This window comes from Cryptomeria japonica, chromosome 10 (assembly GCF_030272615.1).
Source record: "Cryptomeria japonica chromosome 10, Sugi_1.0, whole genome shotgun sequence".
Classification (NCBI taxonomy): domain Eukaryota; kingdom Viridiplantae; phylum Streptophyta; class Pinopsida; order Cupressales; family Cupressaceae; genus Cryptomeria; species Cryptomeria japonica.
Window position 1 is genome coordinate 223831590 of NC_081414.1, and position 16860 is coordinate 223848449.

General features: G+C 36.2%; 1 protein-coding gene across 2 annotated transcripts; it reads right to left on the reverse strand.

Annotated features, from left to right (window-relative positions):
- Positions 1 to 1203: 1203 nt before the first annotated feature.
- Positions 1204 to 16343, reverse strand: LOC131034887 (transcription termination factor MTERF4, chloroplastic). 2 transcript variants are annotated; one of them, XM_059213290.1, is made up of 2 exons: positions 14939 to 16343; positions 1204 to 1321 (listed from the first exon to the last, which is right to left on the reverse strand). In XM_059213290.1, exon 1 carries the CDS (start codon positions 16275 to 16277, stop codon positions 15156 to 15158), a length of 1122 nt encoding a protein of 373 aa, XP_059069273.1. In that variant the 5' UTR covers positions 16278 to 16343; the 3' UTR covers positions 1204 to 1321; positions 14939 to 15155. The 2 variants fall into 2 exon arrangements, with proteins under 2 accessions (XP_059069273.1, XP_059069272.1); XM_059213289.1 differs by lacking the exon at positions 1204 to 1321 and adding an exon at positions 12747 to 13172.
- Positions 16344 to 16860: the final 517 nt, after the last annotated feature.

Sequence of the window (16860 nt, forward strand, 5' to 3'; positions counted from 1 at the left end):
TTCTTGTAGTTTCTCAACTGTGAATACGAACGCAATTTTAACAAAACCAAACGTGATTTTGAAAATGTTTTGCAATTTTGTCCAATTGTGAAGTTGTTGAATGTGACCAAATCTCAATGTTTTGACTTTTTTCGTGGCAAGAGGACACGATAACAAAGAAGACTCAATGTTTGAAAGTGTCTTATCCAAGGAATCCAAAAATGTTCCCAAATGTGAAGTGTGATGTGAAATGTTTTTGCATACACTTGAAAAAATGACAGACAAATTTTTTTATTTTGTTTGAAAATGTTTGAATGTTTTGATCATGCAAGCACAAATCCTAGGGTTGGTCGGGACAATAGTTGTTGAATCTCACGTGGGGGGTTGTCCCGAGCTACACAATTCAGAGCGGATACTTAGGCACTTGACCACACTGGCTCCCCTCCACGACACTCACTTCTCCGGGGCAGCCAAGCACCAATCCCCACGAAAACTCCCCGTGACGAACTTTGTATATCTACTAAGAACCGTAAGAATATGATCCACTTCAAAGGTTCGACCTCTTGTGCCAACAACTAGAAGGTTTGTGGCTTCTAACACAAAAGGTGTCTAGTAAGGGCATCTGTTTGAGTGGCCATAAATGTGGTGACATACTCTCCATTAAGGTTGCGCTCTATAGGGTTTATAGGGAGACATGTCGTCGTTATGAACTAATCAACACTCGTTGCTTGCAATTTTCGTCACAAACACATTTATTTATAGTGGCTTGGAAGATCTTGGCTTTAACTTGTTACCACTTTGGTTGTTCCCTCTCACTTGGCCATATGGGCTATTCGGGAGGTAGACCTTCTAAAAGGTAAAACAAAAAAAAAGCCTATTGCTCAAGACACAAAAGACACTTGTTCATTTTAGAGCACCAATTGAATTGTTTTCTAGACTAAAGAAGACAAAGCAAACAATTTTAAAATCAATCTTTGTCAAAGGTCATGCACCAAAATTGTTAGTAGTTGTGAAATAAAATTCATCCTGCAAACACACAAGTTAGGTAAATTTTAGATCCAAAAGACTTTGTGAAATAGGGGCCTTCGACATTGCGTTTTTTGACATATTCAGAGATCTGATTTTTCATGAGTTATTTTGCATCATAATTAAATTCATAAAGAACAAACCACCTGTACAATTTTAAAACATTTCTAGAAATGTAAGAAAATCCAAAAAAAATTGCTAATTTTCTCCCAAAATGAACTTTTTATGAAAAATCATAAAATCGAAATTTATCCAAAAAATCTGTATTTTGTATTGGAAACTCATGATACCATTCTCAACCTGCACAAAAAAATTCCTGCAAACATACCAAGCAGTTTGTGAGATATGATCAAAACATTGCAAAACGCTAATTTTTAAAGATCTGATATTTACGAATTATTTTGTATCAAAATTAAAATCACAAAGAATAGATCTCCTATAGAATTCTGAGAAATTTCCAAAAATGTAAGAAAATAAAAAAAAAACGCTAATTTTCTCCCAAAATTAATTGTTTATGAAAAATCATAAAAAATTCATATAAAATTCTTATGTGCTCCAAAACATCTGCATTGTGGACTAAAAACTCTTGATATTGTCCCCTACCCGCAAAAACAATTTGATGCAAAAATTTTAAGTCGTTTGTGAGATCTGATCAAAACATTGCAAAACCCTAATTTTTAAAGATCTAATTTTTCATGAAATATTTTGCACACGAATTAAAATCACAAAAAGTTGACCCCCTGTAGAATTTTGAGAACTTTCTAAAAATGTAAGAAAATCCAAAAAAATTGTTAATTTTCTCTCCAAATTATTTTTATGAAAAATCATAAAAAAAAAATCATTGAAAATTCAAATATCCTCTAAAAATTCTAAATTTTGGATTGAGCATTGTTGATACTGTCCCCAACCTAAAAAAAGATATTTGATGCAAAAATTTGAATCTATTTGTGAGATATGATCAAATCTCTCCAAAATATTAATCTTGTGTCCAAAACCCTAGCTGCACAAGGTTATTCTCCAAATTGTTTTACAAATCAACAATATAGGGTTAAAAAAAACCTGCAAAAAAAACATAGATCTAACAAAAATTCATGTCTCATGGAGCGTGCCAAAATGTATATGATGAAAAGTGATGATAAACTATTGTAAAACCATAAAGATCCAACTACAAACAATCTAAGTCCTACAATGAAACATTCACCAATACCAATATAGATACCTTAGATCATGCAAATCAACAAAACAAAACAATATTGCCATTCACATGTCAAGTAGGGTTTCAATCTACATTGATCTTGTTTGATATTTTTGCTCTCAGATTTTATGTGTGTACAAGAGCTCAACAAATAACGAAAATGCGGTTGATAAAAGACTTGATTGCATAAGATTGATTAGACACCTTGATTAGACAATTAGATTGATTAGATAATTAGATGATTAGATTGATTAAGGTTGGTAATGAATGAGAGTATCATCTTATATAGAAGACACTGTAAGAAATGGAGGGATAAGATTGAGAGGTGTAAAGATAAATGGTCGACTAGGATTAAAGGGTGGGTAGAATAAATAATTAAATGATAAAGGGGTAGGTAAGAGAAGAATTAAGAGATGAGTGACATGCGTCATGGGTAGAAAAGGCTAATGAATTAATTAAATAAATAAATATTTATTTAATTAATAAAATAAGTGGGATCAATTAAATAAATAAAATATTTATTTAATTTAAGAAAAGGACAATGTAAATAAATAAAAGTATTTATTTAAATGATGAAAGGCTTAAAAGAGGATTAATGAATTAATTAAATAAATAAATATTTATTTAATTAATAGAAAACTTAGAATAAAATAATTAAATAAATAGATAGGACAATTTTAGGTGTCTACAATAATTATTTGTTAAATTATCACATATGATTATATATAACTAGTGTCAATCATCTTATTTAAACTTATTTCCCCATTCATAAACATGAGGACATTAATCTATCATTGCTTTTGATCATCTTAATAACTAAGGTTTTAGATTTTTTATTGAGTTATTGATTTTTTATTGAGTTATTGATTTTTTATGCATTCTTGATTTCCCTTGAATGTCCATGAGGCTTGTATGAGCTTGTGTATGCACTTGCTTTTGTATTGCTTCTATGCTTGTGTCTGCGAGATTCAATATGCATTATTGTGTATTTCATTGTGTGAGTATAGACAAGTGTCCAATATGTAGTAAATGAGAAGGGTGGGTTTCCAGAGAGGTTTAAGTCTCTGCTTTAACTTATCTATTGGTAATCGGCCCTAAAAATCAAAGTTTTATTGATCTCTTAGTATATGCTTGTTAATTGAATCATTATGTTTTCACACTCTTCCATATCTCAGTGTTGTTATAATAGCATTTTAGGTTGTAGATACACTAAATTGCACCAAACTCCATCCCCTACCAGTTTCGAGTTGCTAGACGTCCTCGTGCAAGATTGGTGGTTCTTTGTATCATGGAGAACTTCCAGGAAGCATAAATGCTTTGCAGTTTGGTGGTAAAACACTCCTACAATGTTATCACCCATGCAATGCTCGTAGGAGATAGATGTTAGGAGCTCTTATCAAGAAGGTTGGCAGCTATGTTTTATATATTCATTGTAAATCAACCTTATATCTTTTGTAACTATAAATAGTTTTCTTATGTTTTGTTAATCTTTTGGCACATGCATTTAAACATTTTGTCGAATTGTATCTTCTTGTGTCTATTCAATGTATATTGAGCATATATTAATGAATGATTAATCATGTGTAAATTGTTTATCTTATAATATTATTAATATGGAGGTCCTTATAGGTTTGTAGTGGGTTTTCTAGGTTTGGCCATATGTGGTTCTTCAAATGTTTTTGTTTGTTTGTATCTTTGGTCATATGGATACTCTTTGAACTATTGTTCGAGCATGATAGCATTATTAGGAGACGCCATACAGAATACTCAGACTTGACATTGTGCGATGTTATGCTTTGATTTGTCCGAGTATGATAGCATCTTATGAATTTGCATGTATAGATTAAATGTATCTATAGTATACTACTTGATGATGCTAAAACAAAAATATAAATCCATAGAAACTAACCTGTAATTTGGCAGTGTTTGCCAATATATGACAACCTATTTGATAACAGAAAATGAAAATAGCTGACAGTGTTAGATGCTTGAGATACTGCTTTAGATGGCTCTATATAGACTAGACGGGAATTAATTAAAATGCATTAATCGATTACATGATTGGTATGGTATTAGAGGATTTCACAATGAAAATTGTAGCATGCTTAAAACCATAATTTTGAGACTCTGCATCTGTGGTGAACTCTCAAATTCCGAGCCAAGCCAACAACAGCAAGTTTCGCTACCTTGACTAAGTAAATAAAAAACTCTTAAAAAAAAATAACATAAACAATGTAAATAAATTGGAGCTTTCTGATTATTTGAAGAGCATGTTGAAATTAGTTACTATTTGGAACATGTCAGAAACCTCCAATGATTGTGTATATTACTATATTTAAGCATAAATTTGTGAAAACCTGCACAGATTTTGTATGTTAATATTTGTAAGAAGCAGTTCCAGGATAATTCATTTTCCTCCTCTTCCACATCAACAAGTAAATGTCTAGAATCTACAAAATATGTCGTTGACTTCATTTCCTAAAACAAATTCTACAACTTTGCATAGATCTACTATATCTATGGATGTGATCTGTATCCTACACAAAAATCATTGGCTTTCATTCCAACTACACCCAAGATCTATTTTATCCCTCTATCTTTCATCATACCCTCATCATTTGAACCTCACCCCAATGTTTGAGAGAAGAACATAGGTTGCAACATTATATTCCAAAGCATGTATTCCTATGTGCTCTATAGGCACCAAGAAAAAACGTTCACACAACCACCACAGGTTTACTTGGCATCTTAATGATAAAGTTTAAAATGTCCTCAAGATAGCCAGCATGAGCAATAATGTCAACCATGTACACATAATGATCAATTGTAAGAGTAATGCAATAATGGTCACTCATGTGATTGAAGTATGTACAGTCTTCATCCACTAAACCTGCATGGTTGCATGCACATAAAACACAAACAAAGCTTACAATGCCAGGATATGTTCAAGTGCTTCATTAATTCAAAGATTTTGAAAACATCCTTGAAATATCCATGAGATGGCATCTCTTTGAGGCTTTATGTCAAACACTTTGATGGATATCAATCCCTTGTTCCAAAATTCCCATTTGAGCACAAGCAGGACGGATGCTAGCAAAGGTTGTGGAATCTAGCTTTACACCTGCCAATTGCATTTGCTTGAAAGTTTCTTAAGCCTTTTCAACAAATCCATCTTGTACATATCATCAATCATTGCAGTCCATGAAACCACATTTCTTTGAGGCATTTTGTCAAACAATTCAAATGCCTTCTCCATGTTTCCACAATTTGCATACATGTCAGGCCACAAATTCTTCGATCCTTCATTCTTTGATGGATGTCCACATCTTGTTTCAGAGCTCCCTGTCATGCCCTGTTTCAAAGCTCCCATTTTGACACAGGCACGTAAGATGCTTGAAAAAATTGTGGAATTCGTCTTTACACCTGCCAATTTTATTTGCTTGAAAGTTTCTAAAGCCGTTTCAAAAAATCCATGTTGTACATATAATTTAATCATGGTATATTCCATGAGACCACATTTCGTTGAGACATTTTCTCAAACAGGTCATCTATTTTGACTATGCTTCCACATTTTGCATACATGTGAATAAGGGCAGTGGCAAATACATCTAACAATGGATGTCCATACCCTGTTCTAAAGTTCCCCTTTTGGCACAGGCAGGGAGGATGCTGGCTAAAGTTGTAGAATTTGGCTTTACACCGTCCAATTGCATTTGCTTGAAATTTTCTAATGCCTTTTCAACAAAATCCAATTTGAGCATATCCTCCAACACTGGCATTCCATGAGATCACACTTCTTTGAGGCATCTTGTCAAACACTTCACATGCTTTGTCTATGCTTCCACATTTTGCAAATTTACTTGAAAACAACAATATAAAACAAGTCATTGAAAAAAGCTGCAATATCTTTAGGCCCTTTGTTTCAGTCCACTATTTTACAAGGGTTTATAAGAGCATAGCAGAAGGGTAGTGTTGTGATGTTTTCACACATCACCCCATTGCAAATGGAGACCCCCTACTTTTGAAGCCCTTCCGGTCTTTTGGCTTTGTTTTTTGGGTCTTTTTCGCAACAATCTCTCTAGTCTCTCTGCTTTGTAGGTGTGCGGGGGTTAAATTGATTAAGTCTTTTCGTTTGAGCAAATTTGGTTAAGCCTAAGGCCTGTTTTGTCAATATTAGGGTTTCTTCCTTTTGTCCTAGATTTTAGGGGTTTCTATTAGGGTTTAGAAGAAACTAAACATACGATTGAATTCAAGACCCTTTAAGGGACCTCCCAGTAAAATTTGAGCCAAAACGTTGCAACTTTCTATTTTTAGAAAGTTCCTACTTTTTAGGGATTTTATTGAGTCCCGGAATATCGTCATTTTGCCAAAAATCAAACTTAGTATTTTTAGTAAGTTTCTATTTATAGTAAGTCATTCATGTGTCATGTCTAGGGATCTACCGCTGATGTTTTAAAGGTTTCTATTTTTGGAAAGTTTGTTCTAATAGGACCATTCGGGCAAGGTGACAAAGATCAAGCATTCGCGACTACTTCTAATTCTAGAAAGTCAAAAAGCAGACAGGGAGAGTCAGAAAATAGTTGAGTGCTAGAAGCCCATTTCTGAAATGGAAAGCTCGAGAAATCTGTTTGTCTGGAAAATCATCCCAAATTTTTATATGGTGGCCTAATCCGGAAGGGGCTCAAAATCCATCCAAGTCTAGAAGGAGCTTGAAAAGATGAATTCCTCCTCCACAGTGAAATTCCGCCCAATTCCTCAGTTGGGTGCCAAAATGGAAGGGTCATGGGGGGTTCACAATTTAATGGATTCCTCCTCCACAGCTAAATTCCGCCCAATTCCTCAGCTGGGCGCCAAAATGGAAGGGTCATGGAGGATTCACAATTTAATGAAATTCCTCCTCCACAGTGAAATTCCGCCCAAACACTCAGGAGGGCACCAAAATGGAAGCCTCATGGAGGATTCACAATTCAATGGAATTCCTCCTCCACAGTGAAATTCCACCCAAAACCTATGGAGGGCGCCAAAATGGAGGGGTCATGGAGGATTCAGCATTTGACAGAATTCCTCCTTCATCAAGTTTAGCGCCCAAGCCAGGATCAAAGCACCAAAAGAGAGGGGGCATGGAGAAATCAAAAGTTGATGAATTCCTTGATGCATGCAAAATAGCACCCAAGGTGAGATTAAGGTGCCAAACAAGAGAGTTGAAGGAAAATGAAAGAACAATGAAAATCCATGACCCAAGCAAATTAGCGCCCAAGCACAGGATGGGGTGCCAAATCCATGAAGGCGTGGAAGAATGCAAAATGAAGCAATTCCTTGACCAACTCAAAACGCCGCCTAGGATCAAAGGACGACGCCAAAGTAGTATGCTCATGGACAATAGACAAACGATGAAATCCTCCTCCATGTTGAAGTTTTGCCCAACACTCAAGGAGGGCACTAAGAAGGGGTAATGAAGGAAAATCCTCCAAATCATGAATTCCAAGACTAGTTCAAAAATCCGCCTAAGGAAGATGATAGATGCCATAATTGCTAAGTCAAGGATAATCAAGGAAATGATTTGAATTCCATGCTTAAGCTTGAAAACTCAAAAAATTGGCTAAGGCATGAAGAATTTACTTCCTCAGGGGTAAGGAACAAATTTCTTTTCAAAGGAGAATTCCTTCACAACATGAATTCCATGTCGGGATGAATTGAAGGTGGAAAAAACAATTTCTAAGGCAAGGAAGAAATCAAGGATGAATTGAACCTCCCAGTAAAATTTGAGCCAAAACAAAGCAACTTTCTATTTTTAGAAAGTTCCTATTTTTTAGAGATTTTACTGAGTCCCGAAATGTTGTCATTTCATGTGTCTTGTTTAGGGATCTAACACTAACGTTTTAAAGGTTTCTATTTTTGGAAAGTTTGTTCTGACATGACCATTCGGGCAAGGTGACAAAGATCAAGCATTCGTGACTACTTCTAATTCCGGAAAGTCAGAAAGTAGACAGGGAGAGTCAAAAAATAGTTGAGTGCTAGAAGCCCAAACCTGAAATGGAAAGCTCAGGAAATTTGTCTCTGTCTGGAAAATCATCCCAAATTCTTATATGGTGGCTTGATCCGAAAGGGACTCAAAATCCATCCAAGTCTGGAAGAAGCTTGCAAAGATGAATTCCTCCTCCACAGTAAAATTCTGCCCAATTCCTCAGCTAGGCACCAAAATGGAAGGGTCATGGGGGATTCACAATTTAATGGATTCCTCCTCCACAGCTAAATTTCGCCCAATTCCTCAACTGGCCGCCAAAATGGAAGGGTCGTGGAGGATTCACAATTTAATAAAAATTCCTCCTCCACAGTGAAATTCCGCCCAAACACTCAGGAGGGCACAAAAATGGAAGTCTCATGGAGGATTCACAATTCAATGGAATTCCTCCTCCACAGTGAAATTCCGCCCAAAACCTATGGAGGGCGTCAAAATGGAGGGGTCATGGAGGATTCAACATTTGACAAAATTCCTCCTTCATCAAGTTTAGCGCCCAAGCCATGATCAAAGCGCCAAAAGAGATGGGTCATGGAGAAATCAAAAGTTGATGAATTCCTTAATGCATGCAAAATAGCGCCCGAGGTGAGATTAAGGCGCCAAACAAGAGAGATGAAGGAAAATGAAAGAACAATGAAAATCCATGACCCAAGCAAATTAGCACCCAAGCACAAGATGGGGTGTCAAATCCATGAAGGCATGGAAGAATGCAAAATGAAGGAATTCCTTGACCAAGTCAAAACGTCGCCTAGGAACAAAGGAAGGCGTCAAAGTAGTATGCTCATGGACAATAGACAAATGATGAAATCCTCCTCCATGTTGAATTTTTGCCCATCACTCAGGGAGGGCACTGAGAAGGGGTAATGAAGGAAAATCCTCCAAATCATGAATTCCAAGACTAGTTCAAAAATCCACCTAAGGAAGATGATAGATGTCGTAATTGCTAAGTCAAGGATAATCAAGGAAATGATAAAATTCGTCCTGAATTCCATGCTTAAGCTTGAAAACTCAAAAAATTGGCTAAAGGCATGAAGAATTTACTTCCTCAGGGGTAAGGAACAATTTATTTTCAAAGGAGAATTCCTTCACAACATGAATTCCATGTCGTGATGAATTGAAGGTGGAAAAAACAATTTCTAAGGCAAGGATGAATTGAACAAGAAATTCCGCCCCAAGGAAAAAATTGAAAAATCCATCCTCGGGCATCAAGAATCATCTGAATTTGAAAATGATGGTAGACTTGGAGTCATGAGGGAATTTTCTCTCTCCTAGACCGTGGAACCCTAATTTGGAAATTTTCCTAAAAAATAGGAGATGGTAAGAATTGATGGAAAACCTTCTCCAAGCAAGGCAAGTTGAGGAGACTTCAAGAAAATTCTTCCTCAATTGAATTTCCCTCTCCAACAATTCTAGATGTGCAGGAGCACATATACGACGACGGGGTCCACTTGCATGGCAAGGATCTATTGAACACGTGGCAGTAGAGTGGCGCATTCATTACCGAAATGGCAACCCAGTCATTGCATGTTGAATTTATGGCAGATTCTTTTTGCATGCAGCCGCCGCAAGTGGAAATGATGGAGCATTTGTGGCATCATGGGCGATCTTCGCTTGAGGGTACATTCATTGCATAGTGGGCACTTTTTAAATGTAATGGTTAATTAATGCTTTATGGGTGCCATTTTTGGCAGGATTGTAATTAATTGTATATGGGCTTAATGGGTGTTAAATGTTGATTCCCGCCTTGTTGCATCTTGAGTGGGGAATCTTCTAGGGTGAAACCCTAATTAGGGTTTTGCATGTAATCATGGCCTAAGGCCTATATAAAGCGGTGACCCCCCTCATTTGTAAGAGAGGGAGACTCGTATGAAATTGGTGTGATAAGTTTTTGAAATAATAGCAATGAAACATTTTTCTTTGACGGTGTCCACTTAAGTTATTTTTCAAAACTTGCATGGTTTCACCTTCCTCACTTAGAGTAGAAGTAGTATAGTGCTTTGATTTCAATGGAGAATGTAATGGTGTTTGATGAATTTCCATAGTTCATACTTTTTGCATCTTGCTGATTGTAAGTTGCAGTGTAAAGTTAGCCTGAACCCCCAGGTTTGTGCTAAATTCGATTGTGGATAGTCATTTGGATTGCGTCGTGTTGGGTATTCAAATGCACTTTCTCGATTTGAAAATCCTTCAAAATCCTCAGAAGATTGCACTGGTTCTTGCGGAGTTGTAGTTAAACTTAGCGAAGTTGAGCTTGGTTTATTTGGAATTTGTCCACTGAAGCATTAACTGTTGATAACACTGCCCTTAGGAGTAGATTTAGATCTTTCTAAACCCTTTTCCCCTTTATTTTCAGTTCATTTCAGTTCGTTCAAAGCAGAAGCATCACCAAATTGCTATATTTGATGATGAAGTTTCACGCCACGTCAAAGAAGTGAAAGAATGATGCAAACGTAAGGCCCCTTGGATTACCAGCAATCACATCAGCCAACTGAGTCATGTCCGTAGCATAAAGGAACCGTGGAGTCGATTGTTTGAACTTCTTGCAATCTTAGCATGCAATCGCACTTTGATCAAGACAAAGTGAAGTGACCATTAGGCAACTTTATTTTGTGTTCGACGCTGTCATAAAAACACATCAATAGGTAGGAAGGTAGGTAGGCATGTTTAGATCGCAAAATTGTCGCAAAATCTTCACAAGGTAGTTGTAGATCACACTTGTGAATCGAAAGTAGACTGACAACCACAGATCAGCTGTTGTTAGGCCCGAAACTGTGAAGAATTCGGCCCAAAAAGCTCAAAAATAGCAAATCAGACCCACTTTTTTTTCACTTCTTATCTGTGATTAAAATTTGGAATTTTGAACCCTAAGTCATATTTTTGAGTCGTGAGCTGCAATTTTGAGCCCTCAATTGTAATCTTCATCCCTTTGACCGCTATTTTGAGCCTTTTCTGTAATGCAAACATTGATATAGAGGGAATTTTGAAGGAGCTTCTCATTGGAAGGATCCCTAAAAGGAAAATTGTATGTACTTTGGGTTCTGCATTCTGGAGCGTTTGGATGATTTAGAAGTTGTTGAAGGCAGGTATGAATGTGGCTAGATTTAATTTTCTCATGGGACGCATGAGTATCATCAGGAGACGCTCGATCATCTCAGGGAGGCCATACAGAATACTCAGACTTGACAATGTGCGCTGTTATGCTTCACACTAAGGTACGCAGGAAAACCTGAAAATTCACGACGTCAGAGTGAGAAATACCCCGCACGGCACTTCTCAACATAGATAGCCCATGGGCTGATTACACCACAATCATTCCTTCATATTCAAGAAAATAAAGATTACACCACAAACACACCCAAACAAAGATTTTTCCCACACCAAACAAAGAAACTTTCCCTCCAAAATCCCAAACAAATCTACTCAACCAAAACCGCTTCCCCTGCACTAAAAAGGAAAGTACAAGAATATCTGTCCATAATGGACAGTTACAAGCCAAAAATAGGCTGCAGCCAGCGAGGAAAGGTCAGCAGTCAGGAAGTGGGCCCATTGTTTATCCGGCAGTTACATTACCACTCTGATACTTTCAGTTTTATTTCATATAATCTTCATCACAGGCTATGATATTTGTTCATAGATTCTAGACCAAACCTTCCACAGGAATATCTGAAAGCATGATTTCTAGATTCATTCTATGATAGAAATTTCCTTTCTGAATCTATAAATTTCAGAGCAATTATTTTTGCAATAAGACATTTGACAAAGCTCTTCTGATCAACATTTATGGAGAGGTCCCATGAATTTGCTTCAAGGTGCTATCAAAAAAATACTTTTCTGTGTTCTTATTTTTTTTGCGCGGATTTGTCCGAGCATAATACCATCTTATGAATTTGCATGTGTAGATTAAATGTATCTATAGTATGCTACTTGATGATGCTAAAACAAAAATCTAAATCCATAGAAACTAACCTGTAATTTGGCAGTGTTTGCCAATATGTGACAACCTATTTGATAACAGAAAATGAAAATAGCTGACAGTGTTAGATGCATGAGATACTGCTTTAGATGGCTCTATATAGACTAGACGGGAATTAATTAAAATGCATGAATCGATTAGATGATTGGTATGGCATTAAAGGATTTCACAATGAAAATTGTAGCATGCTTAAAACCAGAATTTTGAGACTGTGTGCATCTGTGGTGAACTCACAAATTCCAAGCCAAGCCAGCAGCAGTGAGTTTCGCTACCTTGACTAAGTCAACTTGAATGAGTTTGAAAGAAATCTACAAATCGTTCTACATTTCCATGTCACTCTGAAAATTTTGTCAGAAACTCGACCTGTCTTGAGAACACTTTGTTAAGACAATAATAAAAGCCTTCAGGTTTAAGGTTAAAACCCTCATCTTCATTTACGGCATTCACTTTTTCTAGTATATATTATGTTCGTTGCAAATCATGTAAACAAAAAAATTTGAATATATTATAACATGTTTGAATGATTATTTCATACATTTCAATGTTCAATGAAGCTTGTATCCTGCCTATCATTAGGATCGTGACTGTCTCTAATTCTTTCTAGTATTATAGCACTATATATATTATATATCAAAGTCCATGCCCATGCAATCTTTTGGTGATTTCCTCATAGGAGAAAACTTCACTACATTGTAATTTGAATAGGAGAGATCTTTCAGAAATTATTGATAACAGTATCAACATCCGCAAACACATCCAAATTTCACAAGTGTCAGAGGGCTACATCACTTCCTCTCCAAATTCTCCATTATAACTTTTTTCTCAGCCTGTCATTTTCCAATATTATGTTGTGGTAAAGCAAATCCTCCATTACTACAATTTTGCAGATGGCCACTTAGTGCAGGACAGAACGTAAAGACTCCTCTGCCCTTGGCTGTAACATAACTCATACTCACAAAACCTGGGAATAAACCCTGCCTCTGAAAATGAAAACAATACAGAATATTTTGTCTATCATAAGACAAAAAAAACAAGCTAAACTAAAATACAGAAGGAACCTCAGACCTCAGATCTGCCGAGGAAACAAAAAATATCAGAAAAACTGAGTCATATCATTCCTTCATATTCAACAAAATAAAGATTACACCACACAAACACACTGAAACAAAGATTTTTCCCACACCAAACAAAGAAACCTTCTCTCCAAAAACCAAAACAAATCTACTCAACCAAAACCGCTTCCTCCGCACTTAAAAGGAAAGCACAAGCCAAATAAAATTATGTGTTTCATATACTCTTGAACACAGACTATGGTATTTAATCATAGATTCTAGACCAAACCTTCCACATGAATATTTAAAAGCATATCATGCTTTTAGATATTCATTCTATGGTAGAAATTTCCTTTCTGATTCTAAAAATTTCAGAGCAATTATTTTTGAAGTAAGACATTTGACAAAGCTCTTCCGATCAACATTTAAAGTGAGCTCCCACGAATTTGCTTCTAGGTGCTGTCAACAAAGTACTTTTGTGTGTTCCTATTTGTTTTGCATTAATTTGTCCAAGCATACTAGTTTTATTTATGAATTTGGATGTGAGATTAAATGTATCTATAGTATACTACTTGATAATGGTAAAACACATATAAAACCATTTGATAAGAAAATGAAAATAACTGTCAGTTTTAGATGCATGTGATACTGCTTTAGATGCATGTAGACCAGAGAGGAACTTATTAAAAAGCATTAATCGATTATATGAATAGTATGGTCTTACATGATTTCACAGTGAAAATCGTAGCATGCTTAAAACCGTAATTTTGACACTCTGCATCTGTGGTGAATTCAAAAAGTCCTAGCCAAGCCAGCAGCAGTGAGTTTCGGTGCCTTGACTAGGTCAACTTGAATGAGTTTGACAGAAATCTGGAAAGCCCTCTACATTTCCATTTCCATGTTACTCTGAAAACTTTGTCTGAGATTCGATTAGTCTTGAGAACACTTTTTTAAGACATTATTAAAAACCCTTCAGGTTTAAGGTTAAAAGTTAAACCCTCATCTTCGTTTACGGCAATCACTTTTTCTGGTATTGACTTCTTTAAACCCTGATCAATTCCATTGATCTATCAATGACCACAAACTCATTGGCTCATAAGCAATTCATCCAACTGAATATCTCCTAGATGTAAGACAGCGAGTATTCCTCAAACTCATATATTATTGATGTTATCCTAAATTGGAATCCATGAAAATCAAATTTATTTTGAAAAGCAAGTTTGCCTAGTCAAGGCCTGAAATGACCCGGAGCCCCAAATGTATGCTTAAAGCAATTTATTAACAATGACTTCCATCTAATAATGTTTTGTGACGCTGTCCAACTGCTAATGAACTTCCACTGTAAATGGAAGGACCTACTGGTCTAGCGTACTGATTTTAACAGTTTCTTTGAAGGACATACATGACAATATTAAGAAAAACTGACTCGGGTATTCTAAATGATACTACATCAAACCCAAGGTTACAGCCTCCGAAAATATTTGGAGGCTGGAAAACTTGTTTGATGAAAATTATGTTTAACTGTTCACTCCTTCCTCTAGCAGAACTCTCATTCCAAACACAATGATGCGATTTAATGAAATGCCATTCAGATGCAACAAAACTTATATTAAAGAGTCACCAATTACATCACACTGAATGACTGCAGTGAAAGCAATTAGCCCACTTAAAAAGTCAGTAACTACAATGCATACCTTGCTTGAAGAACAATCAGACACAAAACGCATGTCAGGGGAATATGGACGTAGCTTCTGTTGTTGAATATCGTACCTCCAGAAATGCAAAATGCCCAAAGCGAACATCTTGATGAGGAGGGCCTGCCTACCATCTGCTAAAGACTGGATCACTATGTTTGTTGTGGTTTTTTAGTCCTGACTCTCACTGTGTCCTTCCCAAAAATACAAATCAGCATTAGATTGAGCTCTTTGTGTGGTTGGAGGCCTTGGAGATGGCATTTTCATAAATTGTCCACAATGTTGTAGATTCAGGATGTCCTCTAATAATATTTTTAACAAACCTTGCCTCTGGCATCCCCAATACTGCCAAAAGAGAAAGGCTCGGGCCATTCATGGATTTAATTGTCTGCCAAACTAGAAACCTGGGCCTCATTAACTTCTCCAAATTTTTCTGAAACAACCAGGAGTGCTTCACTATATAATTTGCCGGGAACTCCATGTCTTTAGTTACAAACTTCATCGTTTCACTAATTTTTTCGTTGGAGGCACGAAGGACTGGAGGTACAGCCCGACATACTTGCCAGGTTTCTTCAGCCGAGAGCCCGCAGAGTTTGAGATTCTCTATCTTGGCCATTAGCGTTTCCATGCGGCTAGTAATCACTATAACTACAATATATTTGTACGCGCTGCTTTCTTTGTCGGCGCCAATCTCCCGAATGAGATCAGCTTGGGCAGGCGTTAGAGAAGAGCATTGCAGAATGGACGGATCTATCCGTATGAGTGGGGAGAGCTCCGTGCCCTGAAAACCAAATCTCTCCCAGAAAACAACCGAGGGCTTCAGGGTCTTCTCCAGGCTACAAGTGAAAATGTAGGGGTACCTAAGAAGGGATTTGATAAGGAACTCCTGGGACTGAAATAGATTCTTAAAAAACTCCATCTTCGGAAGAAGGTCGTTCTCGAGGCTGATGCCCAAGATGCTTGGGTTGCTCGCCAAAAGCTTCGCCAGAGTTTCACCTTGAAAGCCGAAACCTTCCAGCAGTTTGATTTTGGGTTCGAATATTCTTTCTACACTTGTGCCGATTATTTGCGGCTGTCTCATCATTATGTTAGCAATTTGGACTTCAGAGCAGCCGTATCTGTTCAACATATCAACAAAGTGCTCAACCTTGTCGAGGGTTTGAAGGCTCTGCAAGGAGGGAGCCCGTTTAAACATAAGAGTGATGTCGGCCGCAGAGATGTTAAATTTGGTTGAGGCAAAGTGTGAAAAGAGGTTCTGAGAATAAGCATGGTTGGTGACAAGGGTTGAATACGCATTGCGAAAATGAAATGGTAAAACAAACAGTTTGCGGAATAACATGGTGTTCCTGGAGTTGCTGCAACAAGAGGGTTGTAATCTGAAATAAACAGAGTTTTGCCCTAAGGATAATTATGAATATTAAATCAGTGCTTTTCTTGGCCAGTTTATAATAATTATATTTGTGATCTAATTAGGTTTAGGGTTATATTATTAGTTCCTGCCTATGGAGGAATATTTATGCATCCACCATGTTCTTAAATAGCTATTAATTATTGTCTTTGACAACCAATCAGTGTTTAAAATTTTTCAAATTAAAATAAATTTTTGTTTTTTCAAATGTTGACATGCACAATTTTTAACAAAAAATATTTTAAAACATGATTTATTCTTCATTTGATTGGTCTACATTAATTTTAGTAGACATAAAATTTAATTTTTATCAACAAAAAAAAAAAAAATTTACTATAATCAAAATCACATTTAAAGAATGAAGTACATAACTAAATATTTTAATATAAATTTGACATGCCATTAATTATTGAACTTCCAACTGTAACATATTTATTAGCTATTTATTACTACAAAGTTCATTGCTTTCCTTAAAATTGGTATTAGTTATTTATTACATTTATTTGGAGGTAAC